Source organism: Rhamphochromis sp. 'chilingali' (assembly GCF_963969265.1).
Source record: "Rhamphochromis sp. 'chilingali' genome assembly, chromosome: 18".
In the NCBI taxonomy this organism is placed as follows: domain Eukaryota; kingdom Metazoa; phylum Chordata; class Actinopteri; order Cichliformes; family Cichlidae; genus Rhamphochromis; species Rhamphochromis sp. 'chilingali'.
In genome coordinates, this window is record NC_137945.1 from 21773091 (window position 1) to 21799418 (window position 26328).

A 26328-nucleotide genomic window follows, 5' to 3' on the forward strand; every position below is an offset into this window, starting at 1 on the left:
ATAGTTTGTTACCGGGAATAAATGCGCTACTTAGATAATTAATCATGCACCTCAAGGAGAGATTTGTCCCCGCTCTTCCAAGTCCCACCATAAAATAACCTATGTGGGGGTCATCAAGCAAAGGTCGACAGCAAAATTACTTTAGTGTTGATTCTAAATACCTTAATGCACTGAACACTGACTCAGTAGAAACACTGTTGAGAAAGGGGAAGAAAAAAAAAAAGCAATTTCAACACACTGAGGTGTGTTTTGGTTTCACACAATTCCAAATGAAACCTATTTTAATTCTGTAGAACATAAAAGAACAAACAAAAACCATACAATCACTGTTCAGTCAGTAAAAATGAAAAGGAATAAGAAAATAAATAAATGTATAAACCTAGTGGGAATAAAGGGAATGAGTAAATGCTACATTTGGGTATAATGTATATGGGATAACAGGTTTTTCCTGTTAAGTGACCTTAAAGGGAGCACTGACCTGTAACCACTCAACCTTTTTTGGATTGGTTCCTAAGAAAACAGGGTGATAAGATAAAAATTTGAAGCCATTTTCTTTTTTTAAAAAAATAAAAAAATCACACTGCTTTCTTCAGTAGTCGTTATTATTGCACATCAATGTGGAGACAGGTGGGGTTGAGGAATGCACTTCAAATCAAGGGCTGAAGAGCGATAATGATGCAGGGCAGTTAATCTCACCTCTAATCAGCCACCCAACATGTTTCCTTTCTTTTTTTCCAAACCCACTTTTAATTCATCTTTCCTCTACTCCCTTCTAAAGATGCATAATATTTAATAACTTCCTTCCAATGACCAACCACCTCTCCTTTGCTGGAAATATTTATTTCTCACAAATTCTTAAACCCTCTATGACCTGTAGTTTCATGGCAGTAATGCTCATTTTATAAGTGCATGGAAACAGCAGCAATGCTGTGAGCAAATGAAGCAGTGAAAGAGAAGCTACTTACGGGATGTGCTTGTAAAAGCCACATCATGATTTAAACCGATTAATCTGTGTACCAAATCTGTTCGGCACAGAGATCAACCGGTCACTAGTCAACGCAAAACACAGTAGCTAAGTGCACTCCTTATTGTAAGTTATGCAATGAAATTTGGATAATATTCAGTGTGACTGCACACACCATCTTTACTGCCAGGAAATAAGATCAGTGTGGGAAAATAAAGATGGAATTAATTACTCTTTCACCTTTCCCTCAATTCTTATTACCTAAATCCTAACCCTGCTTTCGTTTTCTTCTGACTGCTATCAAATACACATCCTCCTGACCCCACACTCGCAGCAGAATTTGGCAGATTCAACAGGGTACTTTGTCCCACAAGCGTGACAAAACTTGCTCTTCATTCCGCCGTTCCCAACATCGTTCGCGCCATCTATATCATTCCTGAGAAAACAGAAAAGACAGCAGCAACTTTAGAATTTGTGCAGACAAAGTTGCAACTAGTGAAACGTCAGGGCAAAGATCTATTTGGATTTTACATGTCTTTATACGAATGTCAATGCCACTTAAGCCGATGCCAAGTAAGCTGGATTATCCCATATTTCCCCTCAGCTTGATTAAATGGGAAATTGTTTTGCTCCAAAGCAATAACGATAATCAAAGCAACCAGAAGCTAGAGACGTATGGGTGGCAAGGTTGATATAACTGTGCATGCAAGTTTCTTTTGTTTAAATGAATGTGCAGGTAAGACTCATCCCTAATTTTTTTTTTTTTTTTTTAACTTTCTTAAAGTAAAATTGAAATTTGCACATTCTTAGTCAAATTAGAGGTAGTATATGTAATATGTCTGTGAAGGTTCTCAGTCATCCAGGTCATCGTAGTCAAAGGAGCTTGCAAAGAAAAGCGTCTGGACTTCTTTAAGTTGCTTGAAGACGTTTCACCTCTCATCCGGTAATACTTCACCAAGCCACCAGAGGTCAGGAGAGGTCACCAATTGATTTTCTCCACTCTTTCTGTGGAGGTTATGACTTAAGACGTTTATTCACCTAGATATGTAGGAGTCTACTTTCTTCTTGTTGAGTCCAGTCTGAGCATTCCTCACAGATCCATAGCCAGAACTTGCTACTCGGGATTTACTTCCCACACTGACAGAGATATCAGAGAAAAACAAAAAGAAAACCAGGACAAGGATGTTTCAAAGTTATTCATTGAAATAAAGGCTCTCTGTCGAGACACCGCGTAGACATAATGTCTTGGATACTAAGAATAAAAGTGAGAAAGCGAAATGAAACTGTTTTTTGGCAGCCTTGCTCTATTCTCGGTTCTGACGTTGCATTTTGTTTTGACTCACATTGTTCGAAATGACACTTCAATCAAAATAAATCCGGGCTGTAAAAACATGTACAAAGATTGACTGTTCCAACAGATATTTGAATAGACACAGCTGAATGCACAATAAAAGGTAAAAAAAAAAACAGTACCCACTTGACATCAGTAAATAAAAACCTGTCTGGACTCGCCCACAGTATTTAAAACACATCTGCGTATGTGTACTAACCCTGACGGTGGGCTTGTGAGCCCGGAGGGATTATTCTTCACTGAACCTGTTGAGGAGGCCTTACTAGATGGGATTCCTTAAGTGAGAGAGAGGGTGACACAAATGAGGACAATGCACATATTAGTTTTGTTTGATGCAATGAAGTCAGTCACAAATTCACAATATGGGGGGGGGGGGTGATGAGGAGTATAGCACTGTGTCTCGTACCAGTGGGCTGTCCAAGGCCTGATCTTTGGGGTAAACGAGAGGAAGCTGAAGGGATGGTTGACACAACGGGAGTGTTGGCCTTCTTTGCAGCAGCAGGAGGCTTGTACTGAAGACAGAGAGAAGGCAATAAAAATAACTACTTGGTACAAAAGATCAGCTATGGATATCATGGCTGAAAAGTCATTAACATAGTTACATTAAAGATATACAAAAACATATCATATCATATCACTATACGACCACATAAGCAGAACGGCTTGTGGTTGTAGTGTTTGTAATATGCACATTGTGTCAATGCTTGGCTCTAAAACGGGTTTTAAAACTGCGATCTGGAAGAAAATCTCAAAGCTATAAAAAAGAACTGCAACACATAACAAATCTAAAAACACGACACAGCAGGGAGGCTCAGTGACATAACGATTAACGACTGAAGGCTTTTTATTACAATGGGGAATCAGAGCTCTTAACCAGAAGGGTTTAAGCCCTGCTGTTTTTATTGGCTACCAAATTAACTCCCTAGCTATGCACCATAGCTGTTGCTAAGTAACTTGTAATTCTACATCTGCTGCAGAGTGGGAGTCCCACCATGGTAATAAAAGACAATGATTTAAAAGGAAAACTTCTTAATTATCAGCAATTAGCCATAACACAGAAGTGCCACACATATCGATCATCAGTATAGGTTTTGTAAACCTACCTATGAGCATTTTTTAACATTTTATGTTTAAAAAACTAACAACAAACTATTTTCTGTTTAGATCCATGCTCAATCATCCAGGTAAGGAAATCCCAAAAGACTGAAGAAGTCACTTGAATGAGTGATGAAATGTTTCTCCCACTTAAAATGCTATGTCCAGATGAACAGAATCAACTTTTTGGGAACTATTGTCTGTTTAATTTCAAATGCAGTCCCCTCTCCTATCCGTGCGTGCGTGCGTGTACCTGTGTGCGACCTGGAGGCTTTTTGGCATCTCCTGACTTGCTTTTGTTGGGCATTCGGGCAGCCTGCTCCTGGCAGAATTTGATGTGTCTGTCAGCTGCACTCTCGTTGAACCTCCGCTGACAGTAAGGACACTGGATATAGTCTAAAGGGAGACAAGGTAGTGGGAAAATATACATGTAGCTTTTGTAATTGAATCCTGTATACAGAAATACTACTATCTGATGAAGTGGTGACTTGAACTTTTCATTTGCAGCTGTGTCACCACAATTACAGCTCGACTTGTATAGGATTTATACGAGCAGTAATCGTGCTGATATTTAGTCATTTAAAATTATTTCTTTCCTTTTAGTGACACAAAACATTCTGAATATTTCTACATTAATGTTGTTATTCATGAGTCCTTACTACAATGACAGTATACTTTAAAAAGTAATATTGTTTGATGGTTGCAACAAGTTTTAGATTACTCATTTGGACTCTGCCCATGGTAATCCAACAGTGAAGTTGCAGCATGCCCTCTGGTGGACAAACCATACATCCTCAGCACTCCTCAACGCTTCAGTCATTGAAGGGTGTTTCTGTATTGCCTTCACGTTTTAAATTTTTACTTACACAATGTTATAAATGCAGATACCAACATGTCAGTCAGCCTCTACATTACATTTCAGCATTTAGTAATAACTGTCTGCAGTGTCAAGTCCATTTTGCTAAAAATTTCATTGCAGCGACTCAACATGGTACTCAGTAGTTTCTATGGTCACCATGTGCTTGCATACAATGTTGGGGAATGCTCCTAATGAGATGACAGCTGGTGTCCTGAGGGATCTCCTCCCAGATCTGGACAATGGGAGAGCCCCCGGACAGTGTTCGGTCCTCCAGCAACTGCCTCCATACTCTCGCTATGTGAGACTGGATATTATCATGCACCAGGAGGAACCCAGGGCCCACAGCACCAGTGTAGGATCTGACATTAGGCCCAAAGATTTCATCCTGATACCTAACTGCCAGTTGAGCGCCACAGTGCCTTGCAGTGAGCACAGGGCCTACTAAAGGGGCCACAGGCCACCCTCATAGAATAACCGCCTGTCTCCTGGAATCTCCACTCTTCAGGCTGTGCTGGGAGCCACAGCCAACTTTCAAGGAATGACGTGTGGACGACCTGTGCAGGGTCCAGGTAATCACCTCATGAAATTGATTAAAAAGTGCTAATTTTTTCGAGCAGTGTATGAGACTTTTTCACAATTCTTTTATTAAGATACAAAATCTTTTTTTTATAGTTTTTCCATTTGCTTCTAGATAACTAGATGTTACCTGGGTCATAAGTAGGAGGAGGAGGCGGGGGTAATGGTCCTCCATCTTTTATGACCTGACCGATGGTCTTTGCAGCCCGGATGGTGGCGATGAAGTCCTCGTGTTTCTTGCGCCAATTTGACGGCTTCTTCGGGGGTTCTGCCTGACACGACAACAACATGAGAAAAGAGATTCTCTGTTACAGCTGTTTGCTGCTATAGTTTGACAATCTAATATTAAGAAAATACGATTAAGCTACTCTCTTACCGAATGTTTTAACTCGACAGGTTTCACAGCGAATATGTAAAGATTGCATACGCTTATCTAAGCCTGCACTTCCCACTCTTACCCTAAAAAACCCCCAACAACTATGTTTCCATAACAAAAGTACAAGTCTTATCTAAAGTTGATGATTAGCGACAGAAATAGTTCAGTGAGTTCAGTTGTCTAAAGTGGATCTGAGGCAACACGACAGCCTCTGTGACTTTCTATTTCTCCTGTGTAGTTAAAGCATTCAGACACGTTTGTCTGACAAACACAGGTGACTTGGAGAGAGCTAAAACTACATTTTATTATATTTTCCTCTTTCCTAAACTACTGCCAAAGAAAAACTAAACAAAACAGAATTTGTCGCATAACTAGACGTTTGTCCTGTTCATATCACAAAGCTGAAAATTCCAGTGGGAGCACAGAGTGAGTACGCAGGAGTTAGTTGAAGCCAAGACCATCTGAACAACAGCCAGGCAACAGACTGGGCAAGATTACTTCACTGACTGATACTCATGAGACAGTTTCTCACAGAGAAGAAATAAACGAAACAAATACAGTTTTTAGTTGTTAAAGAGTAATCTGAAGGTTCAAAGCAACCGCAGCAGCTGAACTAGAAAATATAGCATTAAGGCTGTCACGTTAAATGAAAGAGAAAAGAACACTGGATACAGAAGGATGCCAGTTAAAGACAAGAGGTATGAAAGGATTTTTAAAATTAATATCACCAACATGACTTGGCACACCCACAGACTATTCAAGCCAATACTTCAAGGCAAACAAAGTTTTTGTGTAGCCAGAAAAACAGTGAGGGAAAGCCTCGCGGGCTTCAACAGATTATCTGTGCTGCTAAAAATTATATCTATGGAAAGGAGGGACAATTGAACAAAAAAAAAAAAAAAAGATAAAAACAACTTACTCTTTCAGTAGCAGATGAACTTTGTGACTGAAATACAATTGAAAGTTGTTTACATTGTAAAAATAAACTGTCGACATAATACACTGAATGTGCTGCATGGAAATGAAAATTCATAGGCGCCACTCAACACCATAAGCGCCAAAATGCTGTGTACATTTCAAAGGCTGATTCTTTTCTGGGTCCTCCCTGGAAAGCCTTCATGTGACCTGGATTATAAAAGGTTTATCTGGATAACTTGTTTGCAGAGTAATATAGAGTTTTCGGATAATTAAGGAATATGAACAGCATTGTTTCCTTTAGGTGTTGTATTATTGGATACAACGCTGAATAAATAACCTCAGATTAAAAACAGGTCATTTTTTAATAATAAAAGCTGGACGTATTTATGAATGAATAGATTACCTAAAAAAATGAACAACAGCGTTTTAAGCAGCACGTGAGATCCAGCTAGTTTTCTGACTTTAGGCAATTTTTTTTCAATCCTGTCAATAGTCAAAATGAACCACTGCTGACAATTTATGTGGATTTCCATCGCTCTGCTTAGGTGAAGGCTTACCTTTGGTTTGATGGGTTTCAGTACGGGGATGTCTGTTCCCTCAGCTCTTTGTCTGCTGGAGTCAAAAACCTTCCTCTTTTTAGTTGCTGATTTTTGGCAGATTTTTGAGTGCTTCTCCTGTTGAAGGAGGACAATGTGCACAAAACATGACAAAACATTTTTATTTGTTTTTAACACCACTGGCATGGCATCACTTAAGATTTGTATCTGTCTTTTACTATAATTTAAGTTTTCAACTGTTTTCCTAAATGAATTTCTTGAAAGAGGAGGAAACTTTCTTTCAAACATTTCAAGCTCAAATTTAAATGAGTAACATTAACAACACCAGTAACCTCCTCAAAGCTGCAGCCAACTCTCTGAAGCACACTAATGTCTTCCTGATGGAGACCCAAACCTATATTGCTATACATATCTAGAATAATACACCATGCTTTAATGCAGCCATTATCTACTAATGAGGCAAAGTGCTTGCATAAGAGCACATATTTGGTTGTTTACCAGAAGATTCTCTTCAAATTAAACACCAAAAACCTTTATAGCTTTGATGTATTAACTCTGTAGTATGTTTTAGTCATTTCAACACAATAAGCAAAGGAACAGAGGATTTTGGGGGAGTAAAAATCAACTCATACACTCATTAGCGACTCTGTTAGGTACACATTAGTACCAGGTTGAACCCACTCTGCTGGAAGCATAATAACATGCCATGTTATAATCAGAATATCAGAACATGTCATGTTATCAGTAGATGGGTACACTGTGGTAATAAAGATCAGGAACAACACTCAGGTAGACGGCTGTATCAAAACTATGATATCCTCCACACCATTACCAGCAACCTGAACTGCTGACACAAGGCAGGATTGATCCATGCTTTCATGCTGTTTTAGTTACTGATGCCTTCCTATCCGGTTGAAGCAGCTGGGCCTTTCCCCTTTGATATCTGACATCAACGAGGCATTTTGACCCAGATAACTGCCACTCTGTGAATATTTTCTTTTTTTCTGTCGATTCTCTGTAAGCCCAAGAGATGGTTATATGAGAAAATCCCAGTAGATCAGCAGTTTCCGAAATACACAGATGTGTCTATCTGTCACCCATAACCATGACTCAAAACCACAGTCTTTTCGCCTATGATGATGATAATAATAATAATAATAATAATAATAATAATAGATTGCATTTATATAGCGCTATGACACCACCCTTACCTGCATGTGCTGCAGACAGTGCTGAGAGTACTGTATTGCTGAACATGTGTGAAGCCATCCTTTCTAAACAATCTCCATTCACTGATTTAGACAATCAAGTGAAAGAAAATGCTTCACATGATACAGTCCAGTTGATACTTGTGCTGCAATTCATCTATATATAAAAAATGGCCCACTATGAAATTAATTAAATAATTAATTAATGACCAATATTTCCAACTCTGCTTTATGGGAGAGCAGTACTACTAGAGACGTTTCTTAGTGAAATTTTTAAATCAGAGTCTTGAATATCACAAATTTGTTCAAACAAAAAGCATTTCTGCTTTGATAAAACTTTCAACTCCCCTACAGAGCTCTTCACAGGACCCTGCTAGCTATCTGGATCATAGACACATTATTATTGAACAAACAGCTGATACCCTGTCAGCTGAGAATTAATGTGGTAAATACTGTCAGCCAGGCGGGTTAATCATAGTGCGTGATCAACACACCCCCAAACAAACACTTAAAGTGTCTGCGATTAAAATATTGTCCTCTTAAAACAGTGTTACACATTGTTTTGTTTTGTTTGTTTTTTGTATTAAGAAATGTCAGAAATGAGCAAGAGGTGGTTTGTTTTTTTTTACCAGGACTTTGGGGAAGAAAGATCTTTTACAGATATTACACTGAATCCGATCGTCAACCAGAGAAGCTTCGCCATCTGCAAGAATAACAGAACAAATTCGGTGAAGGTTTAAAGGTCAAAAATGGGCCACAACGGGACTAAACAAACATGGGAAGAAAAATAATGACCCAGTTAACATTTGATACAAGGTAAATACTTTCGCGGTCATAAATTGTGTTCTTCTGCCACAGTAAAGGCAACAATGTTTTATTGTTGCCTTTACTGCTCATTCTACACGGATACTTCAAATTTCCTGAAAATGGCTGGAGGAAAATAGTCAGATTTAGCTAAGTTTAACGTACAGAGTCAAACACTTCGAAGTATTACTGTACACATAGAAACGTATTTAATATTAAAGGTAAGCAGTCTCCGAAGATTCATTGATATACACGCTTTAAACCATTCATTTAAAAGTGTTATTTGTTAGGAGTTTGCTGGTTAGCCGGATAGCTCCTCTAGCTAGGAATCGCACCCATTCAGATAGGAGGAGCAGCTAGCTTCATCTTTGGCCCTGACGTTACCTAGCATTACTTGGGCTAAAACCCAAACAAAAAGGAGGTCGCTATACAAAACTGTTCATCTAAAGGAGCCGCGAACCCCAAAGCGTCCCCTTGGCAGATAAAAACGAAATGCTGAAATCCCAAATTTGCCATAAAAGGCTGAAGTAAACACACAAACAGCAATATCGCATACCTTCAAATTCTTCCATCCTTAGGTTATTCCTTATCTGGTCCTGTTGCCGTTGTTCGAAAACGGCCAGACGTAGACGGAAAATACAAGATGAAACCCCCTCTTCATTTCCGGCTTTGCTAAAACGGGAAAAATGTTTTGTTTTTACCCATTTATCCTGTAAGGAAAATTACTTTAATTTACATATAAATTTATTCTGCAGTGTATTGTGAATTGCTGATGTCCTGTGTAGATCTACATTTTTGGTTTGTCATTTTTTTGTGTTTTGTTTGTTTCTCTGTGACTTATGTCGACACTACTGGGACGTCCTGTTCCAATTCCCAATGGCAGGTAATTATCTTGACACTACTGATCTTTGGCTACCAATAGCAACTGGGTTGTCCGATGCCGCTCGGTGAGCTAACATGCGAGTATTTCATTGGTTATTACTGCACTGTTTCTGATGGAGTGTTCAAGTATGCACTGTTTATTTTGGACAGCAGGTGGAGCGTGGGAGGGAACCTCTGTCATGTTTCCCAGTATTACTCCTAACCATCAATTTTTGGGGGAGTTTGCGTAGCTCAGTTTTCGCTGGAAACTAGCAAATGTTGCTGTTACTGGGACGAAATCTTTTTTTTTAATTTTAGCTATAGAAATAAATAAAAAATGAAATGCTATTAGTTATTAGTGCTGTTATTGATACAAAGTTATGTTAATGAATAAACGGGCTGGTAGCTTTACCTTGCATCTCAGCTTTGTTTGGGGATGGTCATTTACAGAAACTCATTATATCAACCAAACAACAAAACTAGTGTGCTCCTTTGCTGCTTTTGTTAGCTCAAACACTTGCGCAGAACAAACACTCGGAAGTTCCTCATTTGCCATACTGACAACATGTGTCATCTGAATGGAGGGATTCATGGACAGATGCTAAGAGGGCACAGCAAACATGTGCCTTTATCACAAGAGGGACGTTGTTTCAACACTGACTCCCTTTTGTGTGATCTCTCGCACCACACACACGCCCAAGCGCGATGCCTTTTCACCATTTCAAATTATAGCAATGGGATGATAACCATTCGCTAAGTCCTAATGTATCCTAACCTTTAAATAAGGTAATGATTTTACACACACATTCACGGTTAAACAATGCACTTGGCATTAAAGTTTATGGCTCTCACTTTGTCAGATATTAATTAATGAATGTGGTGCAAGTATTCCTATTAGTAATCCTATATGTGTATTTATTTATTTATATGTATATTTATCTATCTAATAAAATAAAGGAGTATAGGTAAAGTAGCTGGTAATGAAAAACTTTTCTGTTAAGCGTCCCTTCAAAGTAATGCGGTTTTATTCTGAAAGTAATACTCGGAAGTAGCTTTGGTGTGCTTGATTTGCTTGACGTTGGTAAATTCTCTTTCATGAGCGCATTGGGGAATACCGAAATGGCAAGATCCGAGCCGATGTGATTGACCCCTGCGAATATTCGGAAGCCATTTATTCCAAACAGGTAGCATACCTTGTTGATCATATTAAGAATAATAACTGCAGGTGCAAAGTGCGCAAAGCTCGTAAATGCATGTGTAATGTTAATATCATGCAGGCTACGTTTACTGACACTGACCTGGCTCTGTGGGGGTCTTTGTCATCGAAGACAGACGTATGGATCTTGGTTTTAATAATGAATTTAAACATTCAGATTCTCCTGCAACCTTAAGCTCGTCTGTATTTAAAGGTTATATGTCTTCAACAAAAAAGAAAAGAAAAAAACTAGCGCTTTATTATTTAGGACGCCAATGCGCGTGACTGCATCGCTTTAGTAGGTGATAAATTGTCATTTTGGACAAATAGTCTTTGTGGAGTGACGTCACACTCGTGCAGACTCGCGATGAACTTTTAAATAAATCACTTAGCTAAGATTGCCTTAAATGTGTACGAGCTGTAGAAATAACAGTAAAACATTTGCACGCTCTTACAGGGAGGGTGTTGACAGCTGCGCGTGAATCCGTGGTTAAGGAGAAATTGTTTACTTTTGCGCTTGGCACGGTGATGTTGGAGTATAGCATGTCTGTTTGTGTGAGACCTGGCATCAGTCCCAGGTATGCCCAGGCCACCTAGAATAACTCTGGCATAAGTTTCTGGGACTCGTTTATGTACTGCCTTTATCACTGCTAATATTCTGTTTGGCAGCATAACAAATCAAACAGCTGCAAAGCAGGAGTAGACTTCCCCCCCCCCCCAAAAAAAAAAAATACTTCATAGTGAAAGACAGAGACGGTTGGCCTGTTGTATTATTCAGCGATTTGATCATTTGTTTGGAGTCTGTGCTATATATATTGTTGTCCAGGCCAGCTGAGCTCTGCTTCCCACATGGGAGTACACACACTGTACACACACATATACACACAAACACACAGCTGAGTTGCCAATGTTCTAATTCATGGGTACAACAGTCTGACTAAATTATGTAAACTGGCAATTAATATTTCATAGAATATGAGCATAGGAAAACACATCGCAAAATGTCCTGTCACTTCTAACTTCAACTTCTAACTTCAAATAAAAACACAGCTTCAGTGGAAAAATGTCTGCACGTACAGATCTGTAATCCAATTAGATTCACTTATGTTCTATCATAAGACAGGTTCTTTATTGAAAGGTGTGGGGAGGAATTTTATATCTCATTTGGCTCTACCAGGACATTTACTCATGCAAGCTACATTAACCTAGCTGTTTACATGATTTAACGTTTCAAATGATATTTCTTCTTTATTGCTAATAAACCTGGAGAGTTATACCTATGACCACAATCCAGTGCCCCGATTCTCATATTAAGTTAGAGAACAGCCGTCTTATCTCTCTTGCTTCCCCACACGTTTGGTCTGTCAGTCGTACACGGACAGCATCTGCCGGGTCTTGCCCATCTTGACACCATTTTGAGAATGACAGCTGAGTGGGAGGGTGCTCAGATGATGACAGAAGAGGTTTCCAAAAATAGCCACAGTCCACCGCAACTTTCTCTAGAAATAGCCACAAATGGATGTGAAAGTGAGGCATTTTTAATATATACTTATATATAATTTAAAAATCCTGCATTTGACTTGGGGAAAATCAAACCAACCTTTTTTTGTGACTGAGTGTTGTGATGTCTTCTGAGGGTTTTTTATTTTCCTTGAAAATTTTAAAGTAGTGGCAGCAAATAAATGCAGATATCCAGACTGATACAGCCAAAGAAATCTCATCATAGCAGATTTTAATTGAAAGAAATGTGACAACAAAGCCTGAATCTGCTCAGTGCTGAAGGACAGCCTCAGCCAGACAGATTGCTACAAAGGGCTTGAATATAAGCAGAAGGATTTAACCTAAATCTCCGGGGCAGCACAGCTCCCATCATGCTCCATGTGATATGGCAGTACTTTCCTCATTCTGCTTTAATGACCTCTTAGCGTGCTCTTTGGTTGAAGTAATGCATCAGATTGTCTGTTTATATTTCCCATCGCTCTCCTCGGCATTTCTTCTACTGAATTTGCCTCCTCTGTATCCATGGTGTCGCCTGTACCCTAGACTGAGATTAAAATAGATTAAGCAGGGATTAGGTCATAAGATAAGCGGAGGGAGGGATGTATTCAATGAGTGTCTGCATAGCCTGCTGCGTTACATTCTTCTTGTCAACAAAAACTGGTGTTGCCATTGTGTAAAGTTATTTAGGAGAAGCTGCACAAACTCTGTCCATTTCAGCGATCTTTCCATAAAAGCGGTGCAGATTCCATTGTCTGTGGGTCACTGTGCACCTGTGCAACTTGAAAAGGTGTGTCAGTGTGTGCTGCTGTGTGCGGCAGGCTCTGCTATGGTGAGGTGTGTCAGCGATGACGGATGTGGAGGCGACCTATGAGGACTTCATCACCTCTCGACGATCCGGCCGCAGGAATGCCATACATGATATTCCAGACGCTCCTGGAGAACCGGGCACCACTGATCTGTCGGAGAGTCTGGCACAGCTCAACATCAACAAGTCAGGTGAGCAACATGATGAAGAACGAGAACATATTTTGATGGCGACATTAATAATTCATCAGGGTAGCAACACATAGCCTCCACTCTACTTGTGTTGAGTTGAATTCTCTGGATTTTCCAACAGTGGAGAGGAAAATCAAGACTTCATAGCTTAGTTCTGCAGCATGTTTGGAAATTGTAAATAGAGCTCAAAATCACAGAGCCACTAATCTTTGGCTCTCTTCCAAAGTGTGTCTTTTGTCCTGTCTCTCTCCCAGATGGCTGCCCCTCCCTTGGTCTAGTTCTACTGGAGGCTTCTTCCTGTTAAAGGGAAGTTTTTCCTTCCCACTGTCACCAAGTGCTTCCTCATAGGGAGGGGGGGGGACGACGACATTTGATTGTTGGTGTTTTGTCTCCATTATTGTGGGGTCTTTACTGTACAAAATAAAATGTCTTAGGATGATTGTTGTTCTGATTTCACACTATATAAATAAAATTTAATTGAAGTTCTTCAGTTACATTTTACATATATGTCTTCTTTGGTGACTTAGTAGCTGCATCACTGACTTCCCCCGTAGTTAAATGTCCATGAAATCGACTGTCCCACTGTCCTCTTTCTTCACTGTTTTCCAGGTGATGAGGGAGAAGATGCTGAGAAAAGCCAGAACTCTCCATCTAAAGAAGAGCAGACTCAAGCTGAGGGAAGCTAAGTGCCACCGGACATTTATGGACTCGAGCAGCCACTTCTTTTAGTCTATCTGCTCCCTGTATGCTAAGCCTCTGACTGGCCAGTTGCATCTAATGACTGTGAACAGCAAAATCCTCTATTGCCACTATCCTGCCATCAGGAAGTCATCACTATGGCAACCACAGCACAGTCTCTCTCTCGCTTGTAATTGGGTGTGTTCCATTTTCCTTAAAAATTTTCCTTCCTTTGCTGCCTTTTGTCCAAGGCTGCTGATATCAGATTGGATGTAATTTAAGGTGAACTAAACATGATGTCAACAACCAAAACCAGCCCACTTTTGACTGTGAGTGGTTTTGAGTTGAAAGTGGAGGGAGGAACGGAGGCTAGTAAAAGGTTTTTAGAGCAGCCACAGAATTAAAATTTGTCTTCCCCTCTCCTCGTCTCCTTCAATTAATCACCACTGATGCGACTGAAACACAGACGGCAACTGGACATCCACTCATCTTGCCTCGACGCCTGAACACGTGCTCCCTTCATAAGTACTCGCTATTGACCGTTTCCTATTTCCATGGATTCGGATCCATCTGTGTATTGGATTGATGGACGTTATCCAGCAACTGCACTCAGCAGCTCAAAGGCCCTGTTGTACTTTGTTGCATGTATCCATGTTAGGTGTAAAATCTAAATGGGGTTTTTTTTTTTATCATTTCAGACATCCCATTTTAAGTATTACATTGATGGTCAAACACGGTCCAGTTCTTTAAAAAAAGTAAGAGTCAGATCACAAGATATAAAGCTTTTTTTTTCCCAAGTTAGGAACAGCAACATGTGCTGCTCGATCTGTCACAGGCAAAATGAGCGTCTGTTTAGTTTTGGTGGCTGGCTTCACTGCACCTTGCTTTACTCTTGCACACTGACCCATAACTTTGAGTTCACTATAACTATTCACTAGAATTTTGTTGTTTGCACTGCCAGGCCTCACAAATGAAGCCAGGGAGTACAAATGTGTCCCCCCTCCCCCCCAAAATTGTGGGTTTTTTAAACCATTTTTCTGCCAAGGCAATATTGTCTTTTGCTTTGCTAATTCAGGACCTGGACTACTTGCCATAATTGATGGAACCACAAATTCAACTCTTTACAAGAAAATACAGAAAGAGAACCTCTGCCCATCGATTTATGGTCCAAACTTCAAGCACACTTGGGTTATTGAGTTGGACAGTGTTTCAAAACACACCAGCAAGTCCACCTCTGAATAGCTTGAAGTAACAAAATGAAGGTTTTGGACTACTATTGAGATGTTTTTCATTAAAAGCACTGTTCATGCTCATAAAACCCTCCAATGTGGCTGAATCAAAACAATTCTGCAGAAAAGAGTCACTCAATGTGAATAACTCTTTGCCAATACTTGCAAAACCTCTTGCCTGCAGTTCTTATTACCAAGGCTAGCACAACCATTTATTAGGCTTAGGGGTCATGTACTGTTTCACACAGGGCCAGGTAGGTTTGGATAGCTTTTTTTCAATTAATAAAAGAAATCATCATTTAAAAAAAAGGCATTTTGTTTGCACTCAGGTTATCTTTAGGAAAATACTTTTTAATGACGCTGTAAACAATGAAATTGATTGGTTGGAAAGTAGGATTTCACCCTTACTGTACATCTTATACTTTAATAACTGGCCTCTCACTGTCTGCAAATGTGTCCAGTCTAACTTGTGATGGCCTTGAATGCAGGAGTTCTCTCCTTACATGCAGGGTATCTACACACATTAAGTGGTTATCCCACAGTTTAACATTTGCACTGCCATGTATTATACCCAAGTTTGTAATTTGGTTGTGGTGGACATCAAGGAAAAACATTTATTTGCTACTTAAGATTTGGAAATTGCACTACTGAGTGTGGTTTATTAGCGTGTGCTGTATGTGTAAATTTTCGTAGATGAGACGACTGTTAGAATAAATATTATGTACTGGCACACTGCCTGTCAGTTTTGCAATTCCCTTTTGTAATCTGTTTTCACAGTTTCCTTTTAACACCATTACTGTACTCTGTCCAATTTAGATCTACTAATGAAATATGTGGGTATGCATTCTAAAAATGCTTTATTACTTTGTTATATCTGACCAGCTGATCATTTTGTTTCTTTGTTTAGTTACCTTCACAAAGGAGGTTATCTTTTTGCTACTGTTTCTAGTTATTTGTCAACAGGATTATGTATCTGCAGCTACCTGGATGATTTTCAGGAAACTTGGAGATAACGTGGAGTATGGGCATATAGGAAGAAGCTGTAAAAATTGGGCGGGTGGACGGTGGTTGTAGTAAATCTTTAGTTTTAACCTGTTAAAGGGGATTAGTGCCATTTTATAGTGCATCATAGGACTAAGATAACTTGTACTCTGAGTCCAGTGTAATGTGATTTAATGACCGGTACTGTTGCAGTTTCGGTGAGCTATAGAACTCAAGCTGTTGTTCCATTCTCACTGTTATTTTCAGTATTTTATAAAAATTCTCGATTTAGTCACGTTATTGTGTTATCAGAGGCATTACTATGTAACATACTCATTTTTGACTTTGTCTATTTGGTTAGTTTTGATGTGCAATTAAATTTTACTAGTGAATTAATCGAAAGTGTCAAGACAAATTAATGCATCCTCAACAGAGAAGGCTCAATAAGCAAAGTCTTTGTCTCCCCCTGGTGGTCAATCTAAGCTATTCCATTCAACAACGGAAAGGCCCAATCACTGAGCGCTTCTGTTTTGTAATCGATATCAGACGATGTAGAACGATGCAATAGATAATGCAAGCATTCACAAGTCAGTGAGGTCATGTGCCGTTAGTTAAGGTCAGCTTGATAGAAAGATACTATGATGGCTAGCTCACGTGAAGGAATTGGTACTCTCCTATAATAGACCCACGCACTGTAAAAAGAAAAAGGAAAAAATGATGACTATGTTTCTCTTCCTGATTAGATTCTGATTAGTCAAGTGCTAGGCAGTAAACACGGTGGTTATTGACACGCATTGATGGTGGTAAATAAATTGCATTGTGTGCAGAAGGTCATGTCAAACCGACATGACCTTCTGCACACAGTGTAACAAAATTGAGCTGTATCATATGGTAATCAGAACAGTGAGGACTCATTTCACTGACACCAGAGTTGTTAATGTTGAAGATAAATGGTACATGCTGTAATAATGCAACAGAGCTGTATCTGTAATGACAGAGCAGCTGAGTGATTATTGTTGTTATAGGCCTTTGAAATGCTACAAGGCAACTTATGGGTGGAGCATTTTCTTCAGTTTTTCTCGATTACTTTCATTCAGTCTTTCTTCCTTGTTCTGATGCTCGGTTTGAACTTCAGCGTGCTGTCTTGACCATCTCTACATATCTAAATGTTTTGAGTTGCCGCTGATGTGAAAGGTTGATTAGATATTTGCATTACTGTGATTATTAGGTACGCCTGCTCCACTGCTAAAGTAGTTGCTAAATGTATTTAGAATGACTTATGTATACATTTCCTTATTTTTTTTCTGATACATTTAGTTTAATGAGTATTATGTTTGCTTTTCTGCATTTCATCACTTTTGTAAAGTTAAAAAAAAAACCTTCACAATTCATTTGTTTCAGAAAATATTTTCTTCTATATTAGGCCTATTTTGCTGATTTTTTTCAAAAGTAAGCAAGATTATGAGGGAAAAAACTAAATTTTTTGATGTTTAAGTCTTCAAAGGCTTGTGAAAGTTGTTTATTCATTCATCACACAGTTAAAGTGACTGACTGTTAATGTTTTGGCAAATGTGAAAAATCCCTTAATTTTTTTGAGAAATACGAGACTAGTGAGAGTGACTTTCCTGCTGTGAGAATGGCACCAGATTGATTGAGAAACAGTATGATGTATGAAAAGATGAATAATGGATGTTGTAAGATTTTTATCATGATGATGTTGGAAAAAGTGTCAGCCTAAATTAAAAGTGAAGAATTTCTTTGAAACTTTAGAAAACTGCTGAAATCGAGAAATGCTAAATGATATACGTGAAAGTATAAGCATTAGAAAACAGGAAATGGAAATATATACTATGAGAGAACATTCAGCAACCACTTTTGCATCTGCTCAGCTGCTTGTTAATACAATTATCTAATGAGCCAATCACATTTCAGTAATCCAAAACGTTAAGTCATGTAGATGTGATAAAGACATCCTGCTGAAGTTCAAGCTGAATGAATGAGGACGAAAGGTGAGTGAATATGTCTGAGTATGTCCAAAACTACTGATCTACTGGGGTTTTCCCACAAAACGATCTCTATGGAGGGATGATTATACAGAGAATGCTCCGAAAAAGAGGAAAAAACCTTCTTGCATCTCTGAACGCACAATCTAGCTGACTGTGCTGCACATGGTCTGCAGCAGCAGGAGACCACACTAGGCTCCACTCCTGTCATGTAAGAACAACAAACTGAGATTACATCTCGCACTGACTCATCAAAATTGGACAATAAAAGGTTGGAAAAAATCTCAGAATAATATAATAATAATGCAGCGTGCACAAAAACAACGACAAAGGTGCTATTGTGGGTGGGAAGTGTTAAGAGTAGTGAGACTGATAATTCTGATATGAGAATTGCACCAGAGCGATTGAGAAACGCTGTACCTTGAAACACAACAATCATATTTCACATGGGAACAATTGTTTACCATAAATGTTTACCTAAATCTATAACCCTATGCCTAATTGAATGGACTTTACTCCTTTGATAACTTATCTGAGATTTCTATATCTTCAGAAACAAGTAACACTGTGTCATGAAGGCTGTATTTGCTCAGAGACCTTGACCTTGTGTACAGCCACACTGTGTTAACATAACTCTTCGCCATGACACCACAAATATGGAGCATTGGTTGGATTTATTCTTGTAATATCAGTAACATTGTAACATTACAGTACGTGTTTTGTTTAAATGACGAGGTTAACTTTATACCATATACCAGTGATAATACAATGAAATGACTTACGATACATGCTTGTGCCACATGTGCTACTGTGGCACAGTTCCCTTTCTTTATTTTAAACTTTTATTTTCAATGTGGGATGAAAAATCCATGCATGTCCTTGTTCAGCTCAGTATTCACATAGGCTCGTGCTACTTCCTTGAACGTTTTCCCATCGAGAATCAGGATGAAGCTCGACTGGCCTGGATTGTAGTTGATGACTGATGTTAGGACCACACCTGCAAATGGAGAAGGAGGTTATTGTATCACAACTTTGTCAACACAGATTACAGGCACAGATAAGTGGGGGGAGATCTGGTCTAATCTTTGTAGACCTTCTTATTGACTTGAACTTCAACTTGTCAATAGAAGCAAATACAGAATAAATGTCACGTCTTTGCACACCACATTCACTTGTATTCATACCATCATCTTCCGACTCTCCATTTGGTCTGGGGATGAACACCGGCTCCGACGGCAAGCACTTGTCTTCATCCCAGTACACCATATTCTTGGTTTCCATGTCAAACTTTGAAACCTACAGTGAGTGAACAGATGAAACACACTCAACAAAGACGTCCATGCAGGTCAGAAGTTATTTACAGACACAGAAATACCAATACACAACACAGCACAACTGGCTTATCAGCCCGTTTAGTACTTTGTTCTGTGTGCAAATATTAGAAAGAGCAGTAAAATTCTCATATCACATGAGACTGCCGGACAATATGATGAGCAGCTGATGTTCTCATGGATGCAATTTGTACTTGATGCGTGAATCAAGTCCTTTTAATGAGCACAGGTTGGCATTTTTGCTGGCATGGCTTTGAGGCGTGTCTCCTATCAGGGGGAAACTTATATGGTAATTAAAAAACAAAGTTCCTCTGAGGGATCACCTTTATTCTGTTGTGAGATACTTTGACATCCTCTTTTTTTTAGGGAGGGAATGTCCTCATTTATAGGACAAAATGATGAAAATCTCCTCCATCATATGCTTTGGCTTCAACAGCCACTAAACCTGACCCAATTTAACCCCCCACAGAAGATAGTGGAGCACTGAAGAATCATTGCAGAGGTACATTCAACCTGTTCTGCCAGCACATGGGGGTTAGACACCTGATTATGACACTTAACATGTTTTTTTTTTGTCTTTTGTCACCTCTATGGTTCAAGCAGAAGCCAGCGCTCTCTTCCTGTTTGTTTTTAGAATTGATTGTCTAGTGAGGATTAATAAAAAAAACATAATTGTCTAATACAAAATATTTCCTTTTATGCCTTCCTGACTTTATGCCTCTTGTTGGAGGGCTGAGCTTTGAAGTCTTCTTTCCATTGTTTCTGATATCTTGATGTGCATGCGTACCCAAAAGTGCCATGAAGGGGATTGTTGTTTTATGGCGCAATGTGTAATTCACACTTAAACAAAAGTTTTACTGCTACATTTCGCTTCAAATGATTATTCTCAGTACTGTAGTTTTTCACCCTAGTTTTGTAAAACAATACGTCCAGGAACAGCCTGCTTCCCCAAAATTTAAATGTCTGTTCTGGAAGTTAAAGGTCTCCATAGGCAAATTATATTTATAAAAATGTAAGAAATCTGAAATGTCGGATGTTCCCACCACTTCTGCAGAATCCCCCACGTAGTTCCCATAGACAAACTGGTGCCTCTTCCCATTGATGTCATAATTGATTCTGGGTAATTCCAAGCCTGATGGAAATAAAAGCACAGTTTTTGCTCCTATCTGGATTAACTTTAAATGACAAACAGCAATTTGAAAAACAAAAATAAACAAACTTCATTTGCCTTGAACCACTCAAACAGACACGTTTGAGTGGCGTTGGTTTTACCTTCACAGAGCACCTCTGCTTGGCACATGAATTTGCCTTCTTTCTCCTTCACAGCGCTGGCTGTCGTGTACTTGAGTTTCACCATGTTCCCTCCAACTGGAACGCTCTGCGAAATCCAGTCGACATGTGAAAGCCTTTAATGTGTGAGCCGTTCGATTGCAGGACCAAATGAATTACATGAAAACAACTCACTTTGTCAGCGTGGATGGGAAGGGCAAATCTCTTGTAAGCTGGCTTGGAAACCCTTTTTTCATCAAACTGAGATTTCTCCTTCAAGTTGCTCAAGTAGAACATGTCATAAAGGCTGTTGTCGGTGTAGGCAATGACATCAAAGACCACGTGGCCATCGTCCTCAAAAGCATTCACATGGTGGTAGAGGACCATCGCTCCTGTGTAGTACTTTGTCTCAACTTCTTTGCCGGTCTTTCTGTCTACCAAGTGGATCAGAGTCTGATGGAGAAACAAAGATATAGATAAAAGAGTCAATCCCATTTTTTTCTGAAGTGTTGAACACTAGTACACCCTTGTCCCCGGTCTATTAATCCACATTCATTAGCCTACTAACTCCTTACGTTTTCTTCAGGGCAGAACTTCAGGCAGCTTGCCCAGCTGACTCCTCTCATATAGGCAGTAGCCATCTTGAGGATGTCCAGCTTGAAAGGCATCTCGACAAAGATGATGTAGTTATCTGTCATGCCAAAGCTGTGGTAGTAGCTCGGCATGAGAAGGGAGCGGCAGGGGACTGAGCAGATCACCTCTGCATTTTTCAGTGCAGGGCCTTTCTTGCCTTTGTCTGAAAGGTGACAGTAGACAGCACAAATATGGAAACGCTGTAGGTGTTACTGTTGAGTTTAGAGGTTTAACATAAAACACATGAATCACTTATAGACCTTTGTCTGAGACAGCAGGAACTTTGAACAGTACGTATTTAGTTTTGCCCTTTGTCGCTATTGACGTTCCAATGTTGTAGGCATTGCCCTCCTTGTCATAGTGAGGATGGCACGAAGCTAAGTTTACAGGCAGGTACTTCAAGTAGTCCACCTGTGTGAGATATTTCAGAAACATATCAGGTCTGAAGCAAAGTCTTTCTTGGTTTTGAGTTCACACGTTTCAAGGTTAACCGGCAGCGTTACCTTTTCCAGGGTTTCCAGGGTCACGGGATCAATCTTGCTGATGTAGTTGGTTTCAGAAGTGGCATAATAGTCATTTCCATACTTGATGAAGTTGCTCGCGCCATTGTCGGTGAAGTCAGGCATTGTGTGGTTGAGAAAGGTGATTGCCCTGAAAAGTAAAAAGTTTGGGGGTTTTGAGTGTGATATTGATACAGGAAAGAGAGCGCCTCCATAGCGCACTAGTTAATGCATTTGCTTAACATGTAAAAGATCCCCAGTTTAAAAGCAGGAGGAGACACAAATCCTTGGGAGAGCTGTGCCAGGAAGCGCGTCCGGTGTTAAAAATCTGTGCCAACACAAATATGCGGATCCATCTCCTGTAGTTACCCCTTGTGAATAAGAGAACAGATTAGAAAGAAACCTGATTTCCTGTAAATGTTTGCCTTATGTGAATCTAAGTGAAAAATTCACAGCAGTAAGGGAAACAGCCCCGAGGTTGTTCCTACACAAAAATGATTATAACTGTGTCGCAGAGTCGTAGTCCAAGTGACTACCCAGATTTTACAAAAATGGCACCGCATGGTCTTATTTAATAGCTGCACTACCACAAAACTTAGAAAAACAAACAAACAAACATGTATAATCTTCAAACATACAAGAAACCATAAACATGGATACCTTTGAGAAATATTATGACACCATATATTTTCTCAGGAATATACACAAAACATTTAAATTATTCACTCTGAAAAGGTTTTGGGAATAACCAGCCAGTGCTCAGCCAGTGTTCATCTTCAGCATAGTTGTCAAATAATAGAGAACAGCAGCATTTCTGTAGCACAAATCACTTAAAGGAAACTGAAGACATGCAACCATAAAATAACATATCGTCTATGGAGATTGCAATAGGAGTAGGGATGGGTATCGTTTAGGTTTTATCCAATACCAGTACCAAACCGGTACTTTTGAAACGGTGCCGGTGCTTAAATGGTGCTCGAACCGGTGCTTAAAGAATGGAGAACACAAAATTGGTCCAAAAACCTCTCATGTTCAGCTGTTTTTTTTGTAAAAAGATAACAATGTTAGCCTTTTCTGCAGCTATAGGGGATTTATGGTATCACTCTTGGCTGGAAGCAGTGCTTAAACAATGCAAAAAACAAACTTTGTCCAAAAACCTCTCATGTTTAGCTGTTCTCCAATTTTTCTTTGGTCATTTTAGCCTTTTTGGCCAGGGTGAAGGGAGCATCTGCCATCAAACAAGAGGACAGCCGCATGTAACTAGATGGTGTTTGCTAGTTCACCTTACATGCATTAATTTAATAACGTGGTTAGCCTACTCAACACGAACAACATTAAGCTACTCACGCAGAGAAGAACGGCTGCTGCTGCCATCATCATCCCTCATCATTTCTGCTACACTGACAGGGCTACGGGCCAGGACTCTATTCTTCGGGTTTTTGGGGGATGTTGCTCCGGGTCAGATAACAGGCACCACACCCGCAGTAGATGTGCACGGTGTGAGGTCTCGCAGCAAGCTATCAAATACGGCGTATTTCTCGGCTTTTAACAAAATGCTATACGTCGCCAGGTGTTTCATCAGATTCGAGGTGTTACCTCCTTTGCACAGTATCACCTTAAAGCACTTGTTGCAGGCTGCTGAGTTTGCATCTTTTGCTGTGAAGTACAGCCAGACTTCGACCGCTTCGCTTTGGGCATTTTTAAGCTCTGCTCTAAAAGAACGTATGTACCTGGGCCCGCCTACTACGCTCGCAAAGGTAAAATGATTGGCTGGAATCCAAAGGAAAAAAAGTACCGAAATGTGCGCTGCTTTTCGGTCTGGTTACTACCTTTTATGTCAGAACCGATACCGGTACCCATCCCATAGGATGGGTACCGGCCTGTATTTGGCCAAATACAGGCCTGTATTTGTATAGCGCTTTACTAGTCCCTAAGGACCCCAAAGCGCTTTACACAACCAGTCATCCACCCATTCACACACAGGTGATGGCAAGCTACATTGTAGCCGCAGCCACCCTGGGGCGCACTGACAGAAGCGAGACCAGTGTCCAGCGAGGCTGCAGGATACTGGTGGCACAAACTGGGCCCTCTGACCACCACCAGTAGGTAACGGGTGAAGTGTCTTGCCCAAGGACACAACGACCGAGACTGTCCAAGCTGGGGCTCGAACCGGCAACCTTCCGATTACAAGGCGAACTTCCAACTCTTGAGCCACGATCACCCCCTAACTAAATAAAAGTAGTCTGGCATCCAAACAGTTTGCAGTATTTACCTGTTACGTTTATATTCTATAAAGCACAGTAACATAGGGTTTATCTTTACAGCAAAAATATTGCTGTACACTACAATAGACAGCAGAAAAAACAGACTAATGCTGGCAAATCTAGATGCCAGGGAAAGTTCTTACAGTATATAACGGCACTGTTTGCCAAATAAATACTGCAACTGTTGATAAAGAATTACAAACGAAGACTACTGCAGTTATTTCATGAAAAATATCAAATATGCTGAATTTGCCTGTAACAATAAAGAGTATGCTCACTTGAAGATGAAGTTCTTGCTTGGGTCTGGATAAGCCATCGTCCCCATTTCGGACACAACAATTCTATTTGCTTCCATGTTAGCTTTATAGGTGTCACTTCTGAGGAATCTGCTTCTATGGATTATTTCACCTGCAAGGAAACAAATACTGCGTCTTTTATCTGTGCGCTTTACATTTTTTTTTTGTTTTATTTATGTATTTTTGCAGCAATTAACAGATTAGCAGCTGTGCACAGGTAAGAATTGCTGTACCAACCGTCTTTGAAGGTGAAGCTACTCATTAAGGCCATCCCATCAAACCAGTGGTTGTAGTTGGTGTCGCCCACAGTGAAGATGCCAGGGCCATTTCGGAGGAGCGTTCCTTGCAGCCAGCTGGGAATATTCCCTATTTGAAATGAAATCACAGTCTTCACAGCAGCAGTTTAAATCTGAACATTTGTTGGCAATACAATTGTATAAAACCGGACCCACCTTTAATTTCTGCCTTACAAGGCTCGGGCCTCTCTGTTGCGTTCTTAGAAAAGTCTACCGACATGTTCGCTGACAGACCAGTGAGTGCGCCAGTGTCCGAGTAAGTTAAATACTGTGGGAGCACAAACCACTCCCATTTGTTTTACTGGGGTGTTATGAAAGGGCAATTTATCTTATCTGTCTGTACAGCAATCCCCTTCCTGTGTGGAGGTTTCACAGAAACATTGAAGCTCAGTACCTTCACCGCAGGAAATTTAATGACCCCATCTGCTGCTGTTCTGTCCCCTTTTCACCTTGATTTTTTATTATTATTTTTAACTAAAACAAAAAAGATAACTCTTTTTCATCTAGTCCTCAGGCTTGCTCTTTGAGTATTTACGTGGCTATTCTGTGATCAGATTAAATAATTGGACCCCCCAGCCATGATATAGACATAATAAATCTCAAATAGGATTAATTATGATTAACCCTTTGGTGCACTGCTGCTTTTATTTGCTGTAGGTCATTTCCCTTTTCTGGTGGCCTAGATTGTACCTGAGAAGCATGTTGATTTTATAAACTCTGTATATAAGCATTGAATCAATTTACGTTCAACCAGGAGTTGGAACCTGTCCTAACTGACAGGACTGAACAAACTAACTGAAACGATGTTATAAAAGAGAGTGGGCCAAGATTACTCCACCCTATGAGATATGAGAGGCCAATAAAGTCATACAGAAACAGTATGTCCAGGTGCTTCAAGTTATTGCTGCTGAAAGTGGATCTATAAGATACTGAATCATGTACGTTTTTTCATATATTGTTTTTAACATTTAAAATAAATAAACAAACAAATAAATAATAAAAGGGTTTAATGATGTCATGTGTTGTTTATCATCCCAGTAGGTATTTCAGTTATTTTAGAACCTGCTAAGGAGGTGATTTTTTTAATACATCCTGATACTTAAGATTGAAAGAGGGTGCACATTTATTCCTATACTGGTGCAAAGACATGAAGCTGTGAACGCAGTTCATCTCAATACTGAGCAAAATAATTATCACCACGGTCATGATTGTGCAGTCCTTGTCGGTGGCATACGATAATAAACGTGCATTATGTTGAATACGCTTTTCCATGGAAAGCACGTTTGACATATCTTTAACCTTATCTGGATTCACCAACCTAAGCAGCCACCTTAAGCAATCGGGCCACTAATTCACACCAAGGTTGTTTACCTGAATATCAGCGCAAGGTTTCCCGGTGTGGCGATCAGCGCACTCACACTAAAGGGGCGGTGTTGACTGCATGAGCAATCACAAACATCGATGGGTCTACGAGCAGCAGACTGTGTTTTTCAACCAAAGAGCAAAATTCTAACTACAAAAATAGGAGTAGATCAAATGCATATAGTAATAGAAGATGGAAGCAACATATTCTGCACTCACTGCACCG

At 39.8% G+C, this 26328-nt stretch overlaps 3 protein-coding genes across 4 annotated transcripts; 1 reads left to right on the top strand and 2 right to left on the bottom strand.

The window, feature by feature from the left end:
- Window positions 1-572: 572 nt before the first annotated feature.
- Window positions 573-9348, bottom strand: zc2hc1a (zinc finger, C2HC-type containing 1A). Of its 2 annotated transcripts, XM_080866012.1 has the most exons (10): window positions 9265-9348; window positions 8534-8607; window positions 6697-6813; window positions 6141-6167; window positions 4976-5117; window positions 3664-3806; window positions 2722-2827; window positions 2515-2590; window positions 2003-2101; window positions 573-1400 (listed from the first exon to the last, which is right to left on the bottom strand). In XM_080866012.1, the coding sequence occupies exons 1-10, from the start codon at window positions 9278-9280 to the stop codon at window positions 1265-1267; spliced, it is 936 nt and encodes a 311-aa protein (XP_080722138.1). In that variant the 5' UTR covers window positions 9281-9348; the 3' UTR covers window positions 573-1264. The 2 variants fall into 2 exon arrangements, with proteins under 2 accessions (XP_080722138.1, XP_080722139.1); XM_080866013.1 differs by lacking the exon at window positions 6141-6167.
- Window positions 9349-10630: 1282 nt separating this feature from the next.
- pkia (cAMP-dependent protein kinase inhibitor alpha) lies at window positions 10631-17092 on the top strand. Its single transcript, XM_080865470.1, has 3 exons — window positions 10631-10753; window positions 13083-13260; window positions 13870-17092. The coding sequence occupies exons 2-3, from the start codon at window positions 13110-13112 to the stop codon at window positions 13944-13946; spliced, it is 228 nt and encodes a 75-aa protein (XP_080721596.1). The 5' UTR covers window positions 10631-10753; window positions 13083-13109; the 3' UTR covers window positions 13947-17092.
- Window positions 17093-18815: 1723 nt separating this feature from the next.
- Window positions 18816-24983, bottom strand: bco1 (beta-carotene oxygenase 1). The gene is made up of 11 exons (XM_080865667.1): window positions 24897-24983; window positions 24682-24810; window positions 24427-24556; window positions 21888-22035; window positions 21645-21795; window positions 21327-21547; window positions 20947-21204; window positions 20755-20860; window positions 20526-20614; window positions 19336-19447; window positions 18816-19148 (listed from the first exon to the last, which is right to left on the bottom strand). Exons 1-11 carry the CDS (start codon window positions 24958-24960, stop codon window positions 19000-19002), a joined length of 1557 nt encoding a protein of 518 aa, XP_080721793.1. The 5' UTR covers window positions 24961-24983; the 3' UTR covers window positions 18816-18999.
- Between the last annotated feature and the right edge of the window lie 1345 nt (window positions 24984-26328).

Coding starts and splice junctions, on each gene's coding strand:
- bco1 (XM_080865667.1), bottom strand. CDS start 24,960: ATGTCGGTAGACTTTTCTAAGAACGCAACAGAGAGGCCCGAGCCTTGT. Junction 24,811..24,896: donor TTGTAAGGCAGAAATTAAAG/GTGGGTCCGGTT, acceptor CATTTCAAATAG/GGAATATTCCCAGCTGGCTG. Junction 19,149..19,335: donor TGGAGAGTCGGAAGATGATG/GTATGAATACAA, acceptor CTCCATTTGCAG/GTGTGGTCCTAACATCAGTC.
- pkia (XM_080865470.1), top strand. CDS start 13,110: ATGACGGATGTGGAGGCGACCTATGAGGACTTCATCACCTCTCGACGA. Junction 13,261..13,869: donor GCTCAACATCAACAAGTCAG/GTGAGCAACATG, acceptor ACTGTTTTCCAG/GTGATGAGGGAGAAGATGCT.
- zc2hc1a (XM_080866012.1), bottom strand. Junction 6,168..6,696: donor TGAAACCCATCAAACCAAAG/GTAAGCCTTCAC, acceptor ATTGTATTTCAG/TCACAAAGTTCATCTGCTAC. Junction 2,102..2,514: donor CTCACAAGCCCACCGTCAGG/GTTAGTACACAT, acceptor TATCTCTGTCAG/TGTGGGAAGTAAATCCCGAG.